Source organism: Electrona antarctica, assembly GCF_951216825.1.
Source record: "Electrona antarctica genome assembly, chromosome: 15".
Classification (NCBI taxonomy): Eukaryota; Metazoa; Chordata; class Actinopteri; order Myctophiformes; family Myctophidae; genus Electrona; species Electrona antarctica.
The window spans coordinates 242,515-262,514 of NC_136796.1; the positions used below are offsets into that span (position 1 = coordinate 242,515).

A 20,000-nucleotide genomic window follows, 5' to 3' on the forward strand; every position below is an offset into this window, starting at 1 on the left:
GGGGGGGGGGGGGGGGAACACATTCAGAGTGACACACGTTAATAATCTGGGGTTAACGTAGGCCCTGGGGGGGGGGGGGAACACATTCAGTGTGACACACGTTAATAATCTGGGGTTAACGTAGGCCCTGGGGGGGGAACACATTCAGAGTGACACGCGTTAATAATCTGGGGTTAACGTAGGCCCTGGGGGGGGGGGGGGGGGGAACACATTCAGAGTGACACACGTCAATAATCTGGGGTTAACGTAGGCCCTGGGGGGGGGGGGGGGAACACATTCAGAGTGACACACGTTAATAATCTGGGGTTAACGTAGGCCCTGGGGGGAGGGGGGGGAACACATTCAGAGTGACACACGTTAATAATCTGGGGTTAACGTAGGCCCTGGGGGGGGGGGGGGGGGGGAACACATTCAGAGTGACACACGTTAATAATCTGGGGTTAACGTAGGCCCTGGGGGAGGGGGGGGAACACATTCAGAGTGACACACGTTAATAATCTGGGGTTAACGTAGGCCCTGGGGGGGGGGGGGGGAACACATTCAGAGTGACACACGTTAATAATCTGGGGTTAACGTAGGCCCTGGGGGGGGGGGGGGGGGGGGAACACATTCAGAGTGACACACGTTAATAATCTGGGGTTAACGTAGGCCCTGGGGGGGGGGGGAACACATTCAGAGTGACACGTTAATAATCTGGGGTTACGTCAAGGGGCCAGTGAGGCGCTCCAACGTTGAAACACTGGGCCCTAGTGGTAAGAGGAAGGACTGCAGGCGGACCCGTGCTTTAACACGTAGGACCATCACTCCCTACGTCACTCCCTACGTCACCCGGAAGACTGCCGGAAGTACCTCCTCCGGACCTCAAATTTGAGGTCCGGAGGAGGTACTTCCGGCAGTCTTCCGGGTGCTTCAAAACGCCACTGAGCAACTTCATCGAAATGAATAGCTTGGGGGCGGGGCTAGTGCTCCTGTTCGGTCTCTATCCTTTATATACTCTATGGGTTACGTAGGGCCTGGGGAACTCATTCAGAGTGACACACGTTAATAATCTGGGGTTACGTAGAGCCTGGGGAACTCATTTAGAGTGACACAGGTTAACCCATTCTGGGCGGGAACCCCTTTGTGTTTTAAGCATTATGTTATACTGATCTACAAGCTCATAGCTGAGTGCCGCGCTACGAGCTTGTAGGTCTGCTCTTTTTGAAAAATTGTGAAAATGCAGCACAAATCTTTGAATGTATATTCTTTCGGAGCGAATGTTTTTAACTCAAATCTTTGCTTCTGGGGGAGGTTCCTGGAACAACATATTTTCAGATGGGGGTCCGCGGCCAATTACAGATGACTTTTGGGGTCAGCACCACTGATACAGAAACATGAGGTATTTCAGAAAACTGGTTAAATAGACCCTTGTATATTATTCGTGCTCAACAGACAAATTAAAGTTGGTGAACGGAAGTGGCGAGAGCGCGAGCGCGAGCGCGAGAGAGACAGAGACAGAGACAGAGACAGAGAGAGAGGAAAATAAAAAACACCACGTACTTGAACTCTTTCTCAGACTTCCCCCGCAGATCCCTAACCAGCCACTGGGTGGTGAAGGCGTCCTGTGGAGGCATCCCGTAGCGCATCACTGCATTCAGGAAGGCCTTCCTCTGCCGCGAGTTGAAACCCAACACCTAGAGGACAGACAAGGGGTTACCAACACTGACACCTGGTGGACGGACAAGGGGTTAACAACACTGGGAAAACTGTAACAAATAATAAATACATCAATAATTTAACCCATTTAGGCCTGACGTCGAAATAAATAAAACGTTCTCCCCTGAAAGAATATATATTCAAAGATGTGCCGCATTTTTACGATTTTTCAAAAAATAGCAGACCTACAAACTCGTAGCGTGCCACTCGGTGGCGCGCTATGAGCTTGTAGATCTGCTATTTTTCAAAAGCTAAAGTATAACATAATGCCCGTCCAGAATGGGTTAAAGGAGAATTCCATGCTAGAAGGCTTTCTTACCTTTCTTTGTAGTCGTTACGCCCCCTCCAAAGAGGTCCAGGTGTTATTTTGTGCAAAAGCTCCTTATTGGCTATTTCCCCTACCATATAAGCCCTCAATGAATTGCATTGAATGGGAATTGAACGGGGCTATGGGGTGTTGTGCTAATCCGCTTATTTCCATCGCTCAAAATTGTTATTTTTTTGTATATATCCTCTCTTCATAATGTAAATAATATCCCAAGCGGCACACTTTACTACTTATTTCGATGGAAATAAGCAAATTAGCACAACACCCCATAGCCCCATTCAATTCAATTCATTGAGGGCTTATGGTAGGTGGAGAAATAGAGTTTTTGCACAAAAAAAAACACCTGGACCTCTTTGGTGGGGACGTAACGACTACAAAGAAAGGTAAGAAAGCCTTCTAGCATGGAATTCTCCTTTAACTCTTGAGAGCGTAATTTTGACACTCTCAAGAGCTAAAGATCTACTTAAGGGTCCATTTGGTTACCATCTCTCCCGTCATTTATCTGGGGACCACCTGGAAACCCCCTCCCTCAGGGACCACCGTGTTAGAATATAATGAGCCCTCACCTCGATGTTGCCTCCCACCCTGGCCAGCAGAGGGGGCAGTGGTTTGTCTTTGTCGTTTCTCAGGCCTTTCCTGTTCGGCCTTCGAGAGTTGGCTGCACACGCACACACACACACACACACACACACACACACACACACACACACACACACACACACACACACGCACGCACACACGCACACACACAAGACCCAGGGACAGAAGAGAACAGTGAGCTATTTCTGAACACACAGAACATACAGCTGGTCACGCTTCTCTAGTCATAATGACCGTTTTTACACTTGCTGAAAATAGCCGATCTATAAGCTCACAACGTGTCGCAGCGCGACGCGTTGTGAGCTTGTAGATTAGCTATTCTCAGCGTGCAACTAATTGTAAAATGACTTATCCTGGATATCTTGTCCACTAGTCCCTTCCTAACATTTTAGTCTAGTTTTTATTTGTTGACAAAACTGTCACTATATTTAGTCTTAGTTTTAGTCATCATAGCTTAGTTTATTTAGTTTCCGTTTAGTTTTCGTCAGTGGAAAAAGGTGGTCGACGAACATTTTTCGTCGACGAACATTTTTCGTCGACGAAATCAACAGTCAGAGATTGTTTGTGGTGAGACCGTCGCCCTAAAATGGCTTACATGAGGCACACAGACAACACACCCTCTGGAGAGACTCTCTGAGGCACAGACAACACACCCTCTGGAGAGACTCTTACATGAAGCACAGACAACACACCCTCTGGAGAGACTCTTACAGGAGGCACACAGACAACACACCCTCTGGAGAGACTCTTACATGAAGCACACAGACAACACACCCTCTGGAGAGACTCTTACAGGAGGCACACAGACAACACACCCTCTGGAGAGACTCTTACATGAGACACACAGACAACACACCCTCTGGAGAGACTCTTACATGAGACACACAGACAACACACCCTCTGGAGAGACTCTTACATGAAGCACACAGACAACACACCCTCTGGAGAGACTCTTACATGAGACACACAGACAACACACCCTCTGGAGAGACTCTTACATGAAGCACAGACAACACACCCTCTGGATGGAGAGACTCTTACAGGAGGCACACAGACAACACACCCTCTGGAGAGACTCTTACAGGAAGCACACAGACAACACACCCTCTGGAGAGACTCTTACATGAAGCACACAGACAACACACCCTCTGGAGAGACTCTTACATGAAGCACAGACAACACACCCTCTGGAGAGACTCTCTGAGGCACAGACAACACACCCTCTGGAGAGACTCTTACATGAAGCACACAGACAACACACCCTCTGGATGGAGAGACTCTTACATGAGGCACACAGACAACACACCCTCTGGAGAGACTCTTACATGAAGCACACAGACAACACACCCTCTGGAGAGACTCTTACAGGAGGCACACAGACAACACACCCTCTGGAGAGACTCTTACAGGAGGCACACAGACAACACACCCTCTGGAGAGACTCTTACATGAGACACACAGACAACACACCCTCTGGAGAGACTCTACATGAAGCACACAGACAACACACCCTCTGGAGAGACTCTTACATGAAGCACAGACAACACACCCTCTGGAGAGACTCTCTGAGGCACAGACAACACACCCTCTGGAGAGACTCTTACATGAAGCACACAGACAACACACCCTCTGGATGGAGAGACTCTTACATGAGGCACACAGACAACACACCCTCTGGAGAGACTCTTACAGGAGGCACACAGACAACACACCCTCTGGAGAGACTCTTACATGAAGCACACAGACAACACACCCTCTGGAGAGACTCTTACAGGAGGCACACAGACAACACACCCTCTGGAGAGACTCTTACAGGAGGCACACAGACAACACACCCTCTGGAGAGACTCTTACATGAGACACACAGACAACACACCCTCTGGAGAGACTCTACATGAAGCACACAGACAACACACCCTCTGGAGAGACTCTTACATGAGACACACAGACAACACACCCTCTGGAGAGACTCTTACATGAGACACACAGACAACACACCCTCTGGAGAGACTCTTACATGAAGCACACAGACAACACACCCTCTGGAGAGACTCTTAATGAGGCACACAGACAACACACCCTCTGGAGAGACTCTTACATGAGACACACAGACAACACACCCTCTGGAGAGACTCTTACATGAAGCACAGACAACACACCCTCTGGAGAGACTCTTACATGAAGCACAGACAACACACCCTCTGGAGAGACTCTTACAGGAGGCACACAGACAACACACCCTCTGGAGAGACTCTTACATGAGGCACACAGACAACACACCCTCTGGAGAGACTCTTACATGAAGCACAGACAACACACCCTCTGGAGAGACTCTTACAGGAGGCACACAGACAACACACCCTCTGGAGAGACTCTTACATGAAGCACACAGACAACACACCCTCTGGAGAGACTCTTACAGGAGGCACACAGACAACACACCCTCTGGAGAGACTCTTACAGGAGGCACACAGACAACACACCCTCTGGAGAGACTCTTACATGAGGCACACAGACAACACACCCTCTGGAGAGACTCTTACATGAAGCACACAGACAACACACCCTCTGGAGAGACTCTTACATGAAGCACACAGACAACACACCCTCTGGATGGAGAGACTCTTACAGGAGGCACACAGACAACACACCCTCTGGAGAGACTCTTACAGGAGGCACACAGACAACACACCCTCTGGAGAGACTCTTACAGGAGGCACACAGACAACACACCCTCTGGAGAGACTCTGGAATAATAATAATAATAATAACACAAATCAACTTACCGCCTTCCGTCCTCTCGTCGAAGTCTTCATCTCCCTCCTCGGAGGCCACGGAGTAATCCGACTGACCATCGGACTGGTCATCCTGCCAATCCGCTGTGGAGAGACAGAGACAGACAGGAGACTGTTAACCCAACAGCCAGTCGGATGGACTAGGTCGACCATCGGATCCACTAGGTCGACCATCGGATCCACTAGGTCGACCATCGGATCGATTAGGTCGACCATCGGATCGACTAGGCCGACCATCGGATCGACTAGGTCGACCATCGGATCGATTAGGCCGACTGTTGCATAGTATTAACGTCGGGCAGAAACCTTTCATCTCCAGATCCTTAACTTGTTGTGTTTTTGTGCTTTTTCCCCCGTAAATTACAGCGTCACACTAAGGCCTGACTCACACCTATACATCTAGCATACAACATTGTTGCATGGTAGATGTAAACAAAGGTTAAGTGGCATGGCCGCCCCAATGCATTTCCAATGGAAGTCACATGGTTTGACACAACATTTTTCCCCCTCATACAACAACAACGTTGTGTCAAACCATGTGACTTCCATTGGAAATGCATTGCGAGTGAAGCCTTAAGCATCAAAACAAAAGTAGCTGATCCTCAAGTCTCGTCGAACGGCTACTGTTGACATTTCTTTTAAATTTGAATCCTGAAAAAGTAAACCGTTTCGGACGTATGATTGACAGACCATAATAATAACTAGCATTCATAGTCTAGGACAATACTGTATGCAAACATACAGTAGTGTTGTGGAGTGGGTAGAGGGTAGTGGGTAGAGGATAGTGGGTAGAGGGTAGAGGATGCTGTTTAGAGGAATTATAAGACGATTTCACTGGAGGAAATAAAAGGTTAAGGAGAACACATACTGGAACATGGATTGGAAGAAGCATTTCTTTTTTGTCCATTTCTCAACTTGAGACAAAGCAATACATTTGTACACACACACACACACACACACACACACACACACACACACACACACACACACACACACACACACACACACACACACACACACACACACACACACACACACACACACACACACACACACACACACACACACACACACACACACACACACACACACACACAGTGTATGACTCACGTGACTAGTGTCACATAAGTCAGATGCACACACACACACACACACACACAAACACACACAGAGACAACGCGCGCGCACACACCACGAGGCAGGAATCTAAGCCTGAGCAAAACACAGGGAAACACACACTGTCTGTCTCGTTATGTAGCTCACGCCCACACACACACACACACACACACACACACACACACACACACACACACACACACACACACAGGGTGTTATTACATGACACACGGGGGGTGTGTGTGTGTGTGTGGGCGGATGCCGGCATTTTAGGGCCCTCTCTCCGCTGAACAGGCCAACAACATCATGGTTGCCACCACGTGCTATGCATTGTGGGTAGTGTAGTGAGTAGATGGGAGTGATTAGAAGAAGTACCACGCCACACAACTACACTTAACCCATTGTGACCCGAGAACGATTCTACGAATGTCTTCTAAATCCTGACAGTTTTCTGCCATCGGTGTGTGAATGTGTGTATCTATGTAAAAAAATGCACCATGTATGTATGTATGTATGTATGTAATTCCACACAGACCACGCCAGGAGCAACTCACTCACTCACAGACAGACAGGAGCAACCAACCACCCACCCCCACCCCCACCCACACCCACCCACACACACACACCCCCACACACAGTACATTTAAGTTTTGAAAACGGGGAATAAAACCAGCCGTGGAGACTGGTTTGTTGAGAACGTTAATCCATGCTACCTACAACGTTTTTTCGTACCCCTGTCCTCCTGGGAGCCGTCGTTGTAGTTGACCTGCTTGCGGATGCGCTTGCCCTTGCCCAGGTTGCGGGCCAGGTCCTCCTGCTGCTGCTCGTAGTGGTGGCGGAGGAGCTTCTCCCAGTAGTCTGGGTCCACACTCTCCTCCTGCTTGATGATCTCCCTCTGGACCTCCTCCTCCTGGGGGGGGAGGGGACAAGAGCATCGTTTTAGACAAGGGTGGTGCAACTTTGACGATGGAGAGGGCCACTATATCTCCACACTCACTCCAGAGGGCCACATCGCTGTCGTAGCAAAAAATAGCAGATCTACAAGCTCAAAACACGTCGCACTGCGGCACGTTTTGAGCTTGTAGATCGGCTATTTTTTGCTATATCCGAATTGAAATCTTGAATTATTTTTTGCTATTTTTGAATTGGAATCCTGAAAATTAACATTTTTATGTAATTTCAAATGCCTTTAATTATACGTGTGTTGAGCATTGAGCTACTAAGTAATATAATTCAAGCGGGTCATGTTTGCATGTTGTGGAATTGTAAACAGCTGAAACCAATATTATATCAGTATTCTGACCATTAACCTGAGGGCCGCATTAAGTGAAGGTGGGGGCCGCACGTGGCCCCCGGGGCCAGGTGCCCATTAAGTGAAGGTGGGGGCCGCATGTGGCCCCCGGGGCCAGGTGCCCATGTGGCCCCCGGGGCCAGGTGCCCATGTGGCCCCCGGGGCCAGGTGCCCATGTGGCCCCATGTGGCCCCCGGGGGCCAGGTGCCCATGTATGGTTTTGGAGATGCTCCGAGTGATCGGCCCATATTCACTCTGATCGGTAATTAATTACCGATCAGAGTTTTAAACATTATGTTATAATTTAGCTATTGAAAAATAGCAGATCTACAAGCTCATAGTACGAGCTTGTAGGTCTGCTATTTTTGAAAAAATCGAAGAACGACTTACATAGAAACATAGCTTTTGCAGAAAACTGTCAGGATGTAGAAGACATTTATAGAATCTGATCTCAGGTCAAAATGGGTTAAGGTCGCAGGGCTATTTGCATCACTAGTAACGACAGTCCCCCCCCCCCCCACCCCCCCCAGGTACTCACAGCCTCCTCCTCTGGACCACATACTGGGCCACCTTGAAGGAGCTGAGGTACACACACACACACACACACACACACACACACAGTACTCACAGCCTCCTCCTCTGCCTGGACGACGTACTGGGCCACCTTGAAGGAGCTGAGGTACTCGTTCATGCTCTGGACCTCCGTGTCCTCCGTGGCCGCCTGCTGGTCGCGGTCCAGAAGGCGGTCGATGGCCTTGTCGTCGTAGTGGATGACGTTGGTGTCGTCATCATTCGGCGCGCCTGCTGGTAACAAGAACCACACCACAGGGTTGAGTCAAAACTGGTACCACAAGAACCACACCACAGGGTTGAGTCAAAACTCTGCTGGTACCACAAGAACCACACCACAGGGTTGAGTCAAAACTGGTACCACAAGAACCACACCACAGGGTTGAGTCAAAACTGGTACCACAAGAACCACACCACAGGGTTGAGTCAAAACTCTGGTACCACAAGAACCACACCACAGGGTTGAGTCAAAACTCTGCTGGTAACACAAGAACCACACCACAGGGTTGAGTCAAAACTGGTACCACAAGAACCACACCACAGGGTTGAGTCAAAACTGGTACCACAAGAACCACACCACAGGGTTGAGTCAAAACTGGTACCACAAGAACCACACCACAGGGTTGAGTCAAAACTGGTACCACAAGAACCACACCACAGGGTTGAGTCAAAACTGGTACCACAAGAACCACACCACAGGGTTGAGTCAAAACTGGTACCACAAGAACCACACCACAGGGTTGAGTCAAAACTGGTACCACAAGAACCACACCACAGGGTTGAGTCAAAACTGGTACCACAAGAACCACACCACAGGGTTGAGTCAAAACTGGTACCACAAGAACCACACCACAGGGTTGAGTCAAAACTCTGCTGGTACCACAAGAACCACACCACAGGGTTGAGTCAAAACTGGTACCACAAGAACCACACCACAGGGTTGAGTCAAAACTGGTACCACAAGAACCACACCACAGGGTTGAGTCAAAACTCTGCTGGTAACACAAGAACCACACCACAGGGTTGAGTCAAAACTGGTACCACAAGAACCACACCACAGGGTTGAGTCAAAACTGGTACCACAAGAACCACACCACAGGGTTGAGTCAAAACTGGTACCACAAGAACCACACCACAGGGTTGAGTCAAAACTGGTAACACAAGAACCACACCACAGGGTTGAGTCAAAACTGGTAACACAAGAACCACACCACAGGGTTGAGTCAAAACTCTGCTGGTACCACAAGAACCACACCACAGGGTTGAGTCAAAACTCTGCTGGTACCACAAGAACCACACCACAGGGTTGAGTCAAAACTGGTACCACAAGAACCACACCACAGGGTTGAGTCAAAACTGGTACCACAAGAACCACACCACAGGGTTGAGTCAAAACTGGTACCACAAGAACCACACCACAGGGTTGAGTCAAAACTGGTACCACAAGAACCACACCACAGGGTTGAGTCAAAACTGGTACCACAAGAACCACACCACAGGGTTGAGTCAAAACTGGTACCACAAGAACCACACCACAGGGTTGAGTCAAAACTGGTACCACAAGAACCACACCACAGGGTTGAGTCAAAACTGGTACCACAAGAACCACACCACAGGGTTGAGTCAAAACTCAAAAAACAAAAAAAATATGGTCAGCATGACATCTCAAGACCTCAAACTACATCTCCCAGAGTGCAGCAGCAAGATGGCTGCCCGTTACCCGATTATGACACCACACGACCACGACACAACACAGTGTTCAGCAGTGTTGCTTTCGTCGACTAAAACTAAGGCGAAAAATGTTCGGCGACTACCTTTTCCCACTGACTGAAACTACATGAAAACTAAGCTACGATGACTTAAAACTAAGACTAAATATACTGACGATGTTGTCAACAAATAAAAACTAGGAAGGGACTAGTGGACAAGAGATCCAGTATAAGTCATTTTACACTTGGTTGCATGCTGAAAATAGCTGATCTACAAGCCCGCGGCGCGCTGTGGGCTTGTAGATCGGCTATTTTCAGCAAGTGTAAAATCGGTCATTACGACGGCATCAAGGCCCGCCGAAATACATTTTGTTCGACTAAATCAACTGTAGATTTAGTCGACTAAAATCTTATGATATTTAGTCGACCAAAAATAGACTAAACACTAAAGCATTCCAGGTTCCAACGTGTCACCTGGAATGTCACCAAATGTGACTAAAACTATGACTAAAACTAAAACAGAAATTTGCTGCCAAAAACTCTTAGAGTATATATGAATAGAGACGGCACCCGAGTTCTCCTCCATCCACTTGCATTAAGTTGCTCTAAAGCACATGAGGTGATTTCACTCCTCCTTCCGGGTAGGAACAGAGTGCATTCTGGGATGGATTTGCCCCAAACACATGAACGCGCTGTGCCGTTGACTATCATTGCGCCGTTTGCACGCGTTCACGTATGAAACATTCGTTCACGTGTCATGGACCCAATAACATGAACGTGCGCAATGATAGTCAACGGCCCAGCGCTGGCTCGAGCTGCAATGACACATTCGGCCACTAATGTCCAGGGTTTCCTCCGGGTGCCGTCTCTATTCATATATACTCTAAGCAAAAACCAGTGTTCAGGACCTTAAACCACAGTGTTCAGGAGCTGTGCTCCACCATTAACACCTTAAACCACAGTGTCCAGGAGCTGTGCTGCACCATTAACACCTTAAACCACAGTGTTCAGGAGCTGTGCTGCACCATTAACACCTTAAACCACAGTGTCCAGGAGCTGTGCTGCACCATTACCACCTTAAACCACAGTGTTCAGGAGCTGTGTTGGTCAGAGCTGTGTTGCACCATTAACACCTTAAACCACAGTGTCCAGGAGCTGTGCTGCACCATTACCACCTTAAACCACAGTGTTCAGGAGCTGTGTTGGTCAGAGCTGTGTTGCACCATTAACACCTTAAACCACAGTGTCCAGGAGCTGTGCTGCACCATTAACACCTTAAACCACAGTGTTCAGGAGCTGTGTTGCACCATTAACACCTTAAACCACAGTGTTCAGGAGCTGTGTTGGTCAGAGCTGTGTTGCACCATTAACACCTTAAACCACAGTGTCCAGGAGCTGTGCTGCACCATTAACACCTTAAACCACAGTGTTCAGGAGCTGTGTTGCACCATTAACACCTTAAACCACAGTGTCCAGGAGCTGTGCTGCACCATTACCACCTTAAACCACAGTGTTCAGGAGCTGTGTTGGTCAGAGCTGTGTTGCACCATTAACACCTTAAACCACAGTGTTCAGGAGCTGTGCTGCACCATTAACACCTTAAACCACAGTGTTCAGGAGCTGTGTTGCACCATTAACACCTTAAACCACAGTGTCCAGGAGCTGTGTTGCACCATTAACACCTTAAACCACAGTGTCCAGGAGCTGTGTTGCACCATTAACACCTTAAACCACAGTGTTCAGGAGCTGTGTTGCACCATTAACACCTTAAACCACAGTGTCCAGGAGCTGTGTTGCACCATTAACACCTTAAACCACAGTGTTCAGGAGCTGTGTTGCACCATTAACACCTTAAACCACAGTGTCCAGGAGCTGTGCTGCACCATTAACACCTTAAACCACAGTGTTCAGGAGCTGTGCTCCACCATTAACACCTTAAACCACAGTGTCCAGGAGCTGTGTTGCACCATTAACACCTTAAACCACAGTGTCCAGGAGCTGTGTTGGTCAGAGCTGTGCTGCACCATAAACACCTTAAACCACAGTGTTCAGGAGCTGTGTTGGTCAGAGCTGTGCTGCACCATTAACCCGCAGCCCACCAAACAACCCGTAGGAAAACGGTGTTAAAGTAAACCGTCTAGCCTGCCAGAGCCGCAGCTACGTCATCCACACCACCAGCCTCCTCACCAACTGTTAGGCCCAGTTCGTCTTTGAAGAGCTCCTCGGTTCCGAACTTGAGGATGTCGTCCAGCTCCTGCTTGGACATGGAGCCCGTCTTGGAGCCCAGGCCGGGCCGCACCACCAGGTGGGTCAACATCATCTTCTTCTTGGCAACCTGCGCCCAAGAGAAGAGAAGGAATTCACAGTCATGTTGAACACACACAAGGCGGGACATGCACTGGTATGTTTTCATTTTCAAAGCCATCTCAGGAATGGTCCCCTCTTACATTTGCTCTGTATGTTGGATCAGAATCCAAGTCCGTATCAGACCCGCTCGAGTGACTTCCTGACCCTCAAGGTTCCTTTTGCTAACTCAGAGCTACTATAGGTAAAGCAGCTTGTTCTGTCAGTGCTCCAATAAAATAAAATAAAACAACGACCTCTGCATCCACGGGATGCACTACTGTACTATACTGTACTGTTTTTTTATTCTGGTTTATTTTGCTAGCTTTAGTTATAATAATCATTTCTAATAGTCCTCGTGCAGATCATTGGGATACGAAGAAAGGAGACATTTCTGCCTCTCTCGTGATGACATTCTGGAAAATATCAATTTAAACCAACAGCGATAAATATTTGCATGAGGACGCCGCGTTGCTCCCGTGTTTTACCTGAGTGATCCTCTCCTCCACGGAGGCCTTGGTGACGAAGCGGTAGATCATCACCTTCTTGTTCTGACCGATACGATGGGCTCTGCTGAACGCCTGGAAAACAGACCAATGAGACAGCACGTTACACACAGCCCAATGAGACGGCACGTTACACAGCCCAATGAGACAGCACGTTACACACAGCCCAATGAGACGGCACGTTACACACAGCCCAATGAGACGGCACGTTACACACAGCCCAATGAGACGGCACGTTACACACAGCCCAATGAGACAGCACGTTACACACAGCCCAATGAGACAGCACGTTACACACAGCCCAATGAGACGGCACGTTACACACAGCCCAATGAGACGGCACGTTACACACAGCCCAATGAGACGGCACGTTACACACAGCCCAATGAGACAGCACGTTACACAGCCCAATGAGACAGCACGTTACAGACAGCCCAATGAGACGGCACGTTACACACAGCCCAATGAGACAGCACGTTACACACAGCCCAATGAGACAGCACGTTACACACAGCCCAATGAGACAGCACGTTACACAGCCCAATGAGACAGCACGTTACACACAGCCCAATGAGACGGCACGTTACACAGCCCAATGAGACAGCACGTTACACAGCCCAATGAGACAGCACGTTACACACAGCCCAATGAGACAGCACGTTACACAGCCCAATGAGACAGCACATAGACAGTTCATAGCGCGCCACCGAGTGGCGCGCTATGAACTTGTAGGTCTGCTATTTTTGAAAAATCGTTTTTTATAGCAGATCTACAAGCTCATAGCACGTCTGTGGTACCTGGATGTCGTTGTGAGGGTTCCAGTCAGAGTCGTAGATGACCACAGTGTCGGCCGTGGCCAGGTTGATACCCAGACCTCCGGCTCGGGTCGACAGCAGGAAGGCAAACTGGGGCGCCCCCGGAGCTGAAATGATGAGGTCATTCATTCATTTAGACACCCAGGTTCAATGATGAGGTCATCAAATGATGAGGTCATTCATTCATTCATTTAGACACCCAGGTTCAATGATGAGGTCATCAAATGATGAGGTCATTCATTCATTAATTTAGACACCCATGTTCAATGATGAGGTCATCAAATGATGAGGTCATTCATTCATTAATTTAGACACCCAGGTTCAATGATGAGGTCATCAAATGATGAGGTCATTCATTCATTCATTTAGACACCCAGGTTCAATGATGAGGTCATCAAATGATGAGGTCATTCATTCATTCATTTAGACACCCAGGTTCAATGATGAGGTCATCAAATGATGAGGTCATTCATTCATTCATTTAGACACCCAGGTTCAATGATGAGGTCATCAAATGATGAGGTCATTCATTCATTCATTTAGACACCCAGGTTCAATGATGAGGTCATCAAATGATGAGGTCATTCATTCATTCATTTAGACACCCAGGTTCAATGATGAGGTCATCAAATGATGAGGTCATTCATTCATTCATTTAGACACCCATGTTCAATGATGAGGTCATCAAATGATGAGGTCATTCATTCATTCATTTAGACACCCAGGTTCAATGATGAGGTCATCAAATGATGAGGTCATTCATTCATTCATTTAGACACCCAGGTTCAATGATGAGGTCATCAAATGATGAGGTCATTCATTCATTCATTTAGACACCCAGGTTCAATGATGAGGTCATCAAATGATGAGGTCATTCATTCATTCATTTAGACACCCAGGTTCAATGATGAGGTCATCAAATGATGAGGTCATTCATTCATTCATTTAGACACCCATGTTCAAATAGACCCCGTTAAACCCTTTTGGTGTTTTAAACATTATGTTATAATTTAGCTATTGAAAAATAGCAGATCTACAAGCTCGTAGCGCGGCACCGAGTGGCGCGCTACGAGCTCGTAGGTCTGCTATTTTTGAAAAATCGTTAGAATGTGTCGCAAATCATTGAATATATATTTCAGAGCGAACATTACAACTAAAATATTGGCTTCTGGTGGGGGTCCCTGGAACTACATATTTTGAGATGGGGGTCCGTGGCCCAATAGAGATCATTCTGGGGGTCCTGTCCAGATTTATCTGGACCTGGCATGTTTCTATGTCATAGAAACATGGGGCTTTCACCGGAGGAATGAGAATATGATTATTATATATTTCTTTCCCTACCATTGCTGTCATGGCCGTACCTTAAAGCTACCTGATTTATGGCAAAAGACATGATTATGGTCAAACTTAACTTAAATAATAATCACTATTATGGGTCCATAAAACATTTATTCAGCTCTTTTGAATGCATTAATTGCATACACTATTCGGTGATATATTTACGGCCTATTCGGGCCGAAACCGAATAGGCCGAAAATGCATTTTTATCCATTTTCTTTTCAGACGAATATTTTCTGTGGCCGAATATTCGGTGCATCACTAGTGATGTGCGTGCGTGTGTGTGCGTGCGCGTGTGCATGTGTGTGCGTGTGTGCGTTCTCACCGTTGAAGCGGTCGATAGCCTCTTGTCTCATTCCTCCGGTGATTCCTCCGTCGATTCTCTCGTACTTGTATCCCTCGTTCTCCAGGAAGTCTTCTAGCAGGTCCAACATCTTTGTCATCTGGAAATATAGAGGAGGAATATTGACGTTTAGTTATGAGACACGTTGCAAGTGGCACAATGCTCCTAAATTAGAACGGAGACGCAGTCCACACGTTGCTCGAGGATTTCCATTTCATTCAGACTGTCTACCACCCAGGGAATTTAATAAAATACATTTGTTTTATTTTATTTCTTTGAAAGGGATCCCCATTTAGCCGATTCCATGGCAATCGGCTAATGCATTCAGTGCTTGATCCAGTGTGCGGATTCTGTTCCATTTTCATGTTTCAACTTGTTTACCAGTGAACAACATGTACGCACTACGATAGGCTTTTAGCTTCAGCCTAATAAACGCTTGACATTTTAAGTTTGGGATGTGCTTCATTCACTTTATGTATGGTACAATTCCACCTCGTCAAGGCCCGCGCGTATTCAGTCAGAACACAAATAAAGCATTTGAACACCGACATGATGAAAACTAAAAAAGCTACAACCTTTTACTCACTCAGGAAGAAACATTTATATTGGATCTGGACTAAATGGACCCAATATGTTAAACCAGTCCGATCAGATTTTGGCTGAATACGAGAGAAAAAAAAGACCACTATCGAGCATTTTCTATTATTTTGTGGAAAGACGGGAGACAATAAATACAAAAAGTAATCTTTTACTAGGGCCTTCAAATACAGTACTTTTCTAACAGACAGAAGGCCGCTAGGCACAATACATCTTATTGCTAACGGGTACTCAATAAGCTTCTTATGGGATGGGTTTGGGTATGGGTTATCGAGCTCCATCCCTACACATAAGACAAGTTAAACCCATTCTGGGCGGGAACCCCTTTTGTTTGGGTATGGGTTATCGAGCTCCATCCCTACACATAAGACATACGTTAAACCCATTCTGGGCGGGAACCCCTTTTGTTTGGGTATGGGTTATCGAGCTCCATCCCTACACATAAGACAAGTTAAACCCATTCTGGGCGGGAACCCCTTTTGGTGTTAGCATTATGTTATACTTTAGCTATTTTTTGAAAAATCGAAGAACGACTGACATACAAACATAGCTTTTTCAGAAAACTGTCATGGATGTAGAAGACATTTTTAGAATCTGATCTCAGGTTCAAAATGGGTTAACTTTTTGGGGATTAAAACCAGGGATGACCGAACAAACGTGTGTGAATATGATCCGTGTTACCTGTGAGAAGACGAGGACACGGTGTCCTCCCTTCTTCAGCTTCACCATCATCTTCTGCAGCAGCGCCAGTTAGGGTTAGGGTTATGGGTTAGGGTTAGGGTTATGATCCGTGTTACCTGTGAGAAGACGAGGACACGGTGTCCTCCCTTCTTCAGCTTCACCATCATCTTCTGCAGCAGCGCCAGTTTCCCAGCAGCCTTGGTGAGGGCGCTGCCCTCGTACATTCCGTTGGGCAGCTTGGGCGCTTCCTGGTTTGGGGGGTCAAAGAAATGTAAGGGTTTATTAAAACCCCTTTTGGTGTTTTAAGCATTGCGTTATATACGTTAGCTGTTGAAAAAAAGCAGATCTACAAGCTCGTAGGTCAGCCATTTTTGAAAACTTGTGAAAATGTGGCGCAAATCTTTGGACATATATTCTTTCAAGCGTATGTTTTTAACTCAAATCTTTGGACATATATTCTTTCAAGCGTATGTTTTTAACTCAAATCTTTGGACATATATTCTTTCAAGCGTATGTTTTTAACTCAAATATTTGCTTCTGGTGGTGGGGGGGGGGGGTCCCTGGAACAACATTATTTTCAGATGGGGGTCGGCAGCCAATCACATATATTTCTGGGGGTCCTTGACATGAAATAGTTTGAGCACCACAGACATAGAAACGTAATTTTTTTCAGAAAAACGTCAGGATTTATTTTTTATTTTTTTTAAGAATTGAGCTCAGGTCTAAATATTAATATAAAACTAATGTGTTAAGACATGGGAGTGCGGGGTGCGGGTCGTACCATGGCTGCCACGGGGAAGAGGTAGGGGTGGAAGTTTGTATAAAATGAATGCGGGGTGCGGGTCGTACCATGGCTGCCACGGGGAAGAGGTAGGGGTGGAAGTTTGTATAAAATGAATGCGGGGTGCGGGTCGTACCATGGCTGCCACGGGGAAGAGGTAGGGGTGGAAGTTTGTATAAAATGAATGCGGGGTGCGGGTCGTACCATGGCTGCCACGGGGAAGAGGTAGGGGTGGATGTTTGTATAAAATGAATGGGTCGTACCATGGCGGCCACGGGGAAGAGGTAAAGGTGGTTGTCTGTATAAAATGAATGGGTCGTACCATGGCGGCCACGGGGAAGAGGTAGGGGTGGTTGCAGCACTTCTTGAGGTCCATGACGACGTTTAGCAGAGACACCTGGTTGCCGCCTCCTCTGGTGTTCAGAGCCTCAAAGTTCCTGGTCAGGATGAACTTGTAGTACTTCCTGGAAACCCCAAGGACAACAGCCAGGGGGCAAAGGTCAGAAATCACACTCTACAATGCAACGCAGTAGGGTTGTTTTCGTCTACGACGAAAAATGTTCGCTGATGAAAACGACATAAAAACGAAATAAAAACTAAGCTAATGATGACTAAATGACTGACTAAATATACTGTCGATTTTGTCAACAAATAAAAACTAGACTAAATGTTAGGAAGGGACTAGAGATCCAGTATAAGTCATTTTACACTTGGTTGCATGCTGAAAATAGCAGATCTACAAGCTCACAACGTGTCGCGCTGCGACCCGGGAAGGTTTCACCAGGCAATTTTAGAAGAGGTTTTACATACATAGGCTACTAGGGCATTAAGCAACTAGTCGACTATTCAACTAGTCGACTATTCAACTAGTCGACCTTGTTGGTACTAGTTTCCCGATGTTGTAGGCCTCAAGATCAGGTAGATTATAGTTATAGTCTAGTATTTTAAATATACAAATATTTTTTTAAACAAAAAAAAGAAGGGGGGGGGTTACATAATACGTAGTTAAACAACTAGTCGACTAGTAAACCAGGCAACTAGTCAATTAGTAAAAAAAGACTAGAAGTGAAAGCCCTGATACACACACACACACACACACACACACACACACACACACACACACACACACACACACACACACACACACACACACACACACACACACACACACACACACACACACACACACACACACACACACACACACACACACACACACACACACACACACACACACACACACACACACACACACACACACACACACACACACACACACACACACACACACACACACACACATAAATGCATCCGGTCCACTCACTTCTGCATGGGGCTGAGCTCCACGCGGACGATGAGCTCCGTCTTGGAGGGCATGTGTTTGAAGACGTCGGCCTTCAGCCTCCGCAGCATGTGAGGACCCAGCATGTCGTGGAGCTTCTTGATCTGGTCCTCCTTGGCGATGTCGGCGAACTCCTCCAGGAAGCCCTCCAGGTTACTGGGGAGGGAGAGAGAGACCAGACGTTTCACCGTTAATAAAACCCATTCTGACCTGAGATCAGATTCTACAAAATGTCTTCTACATCCTGACAGTTTTCTGAAAAAGCTATGTTTCTATGTCAGTCGAATTTTCAAAAATAGCACTCGGTAGCGCGCTACGAGCTTGTAGATCTGCTATTTTTCAATAGCTAGAGTATAACATAATGCTTAAAACACCAAAAGGGGTTCCCGCCCAGAATGGATTAACACACAAACACACATTGTATACTCCTTTAGCGAGCAGTCTTGAGTGACATCCAAAATGTAGCACTGCTTTTGCTGTCTCGCAAACGTTTCCCCGATATATACACACAGTACGAATTATCATTCTGGCGATGTCACAGAAAATACGTGCAATAACTGAGAAATGGCGTGATATTCGTCACACACACACACACACACACACACGGTACCTGAATCTCTCGGGCGTGAGGAAGTTGAGGAGATGGAACAGCTCCTCCAGGTTGTTCTGCAGTGGCGTTCCGGTCAGCAGCAGCTTGTGTTGCAGAGGGTAGTTGTTCAATATGCGGAAGAACTGACCACGGCAGAGGAGAGGGAAAAGAACACGTTGAAACACTTTAATTTATAGAAGAACTGACCACGGCAGAGGAGAGGGAAAAGAACACGTTGAAACACTTTAATTTATAGAAGAACTGACCACGGCAGAGGAGAGGGAAAAGAACACGTTGAAAACACTTTAATTTATAGAAGAACTGACCACGGCAGAGGAGAGGGAAAAGAACACGTTGAAAACAATCTCATAGGAAGGAGGAAAGGGCCTGAGTGGCTAAAAGGCATATCTCACTTTCAGTCCATGTTTCTACGCGCGTGTGTGTGTGTGTGTGTGTGTGTGTGTGTGTGTGTGTGTGTGTTGCACAATTCATCGAAAAAAAGGTCGCGATCTAGATTCAGACACCTATGAAATCTAATGTCAAAATGTGATCCAGACCGGT

The 20,000-nt window shown here is 47.0% G+C and overlaps 1 protein-coding gene across 1 annotated transcript in view; it reads right to left on the reverse strand.

Moving 5' to 3' along the window:
* The window catches only part of LOC306937788 (chromodomain-helicase-DNA-binding protein 4-like), an 81,235-nt gene that overhangs the window by 22,360 nt on the left and 38,875 nt on the right, over positions 1-20,000 (reverse strand). Inside the window, 13 exon segments of the mRNA XM_079521740.1 lie at positions 1,540-1,673; positions 2,590-2,681; positions 5,410-5,502; positions 7,267-7,444; positions 8,454-8,629; positions 12,292-12,439; positions 12,936-13,028; positions 13,751-13,875; positions 15,432-15,549; positions 16,844-16,975; positions 17,831-17,972; positions 18,833-19,006; positions 19,461-19,582. Of these exon segments, the coding sequence (XP_079377866.1) occupies positions 1,540-1,673; positions 2,590-2,681; positions 5,410-5,502; positions 7,267-7,444; positions 8,454-8,629; positions 12,292-12,439; positions 12,936-13,028; positions 13,751-13,875; positions 15,432-15,549; positions 16,844-16,975; positions 17,831-17,972; positions 18,833-19,006; positions 19,461-19,582 (1,727 nt within the window).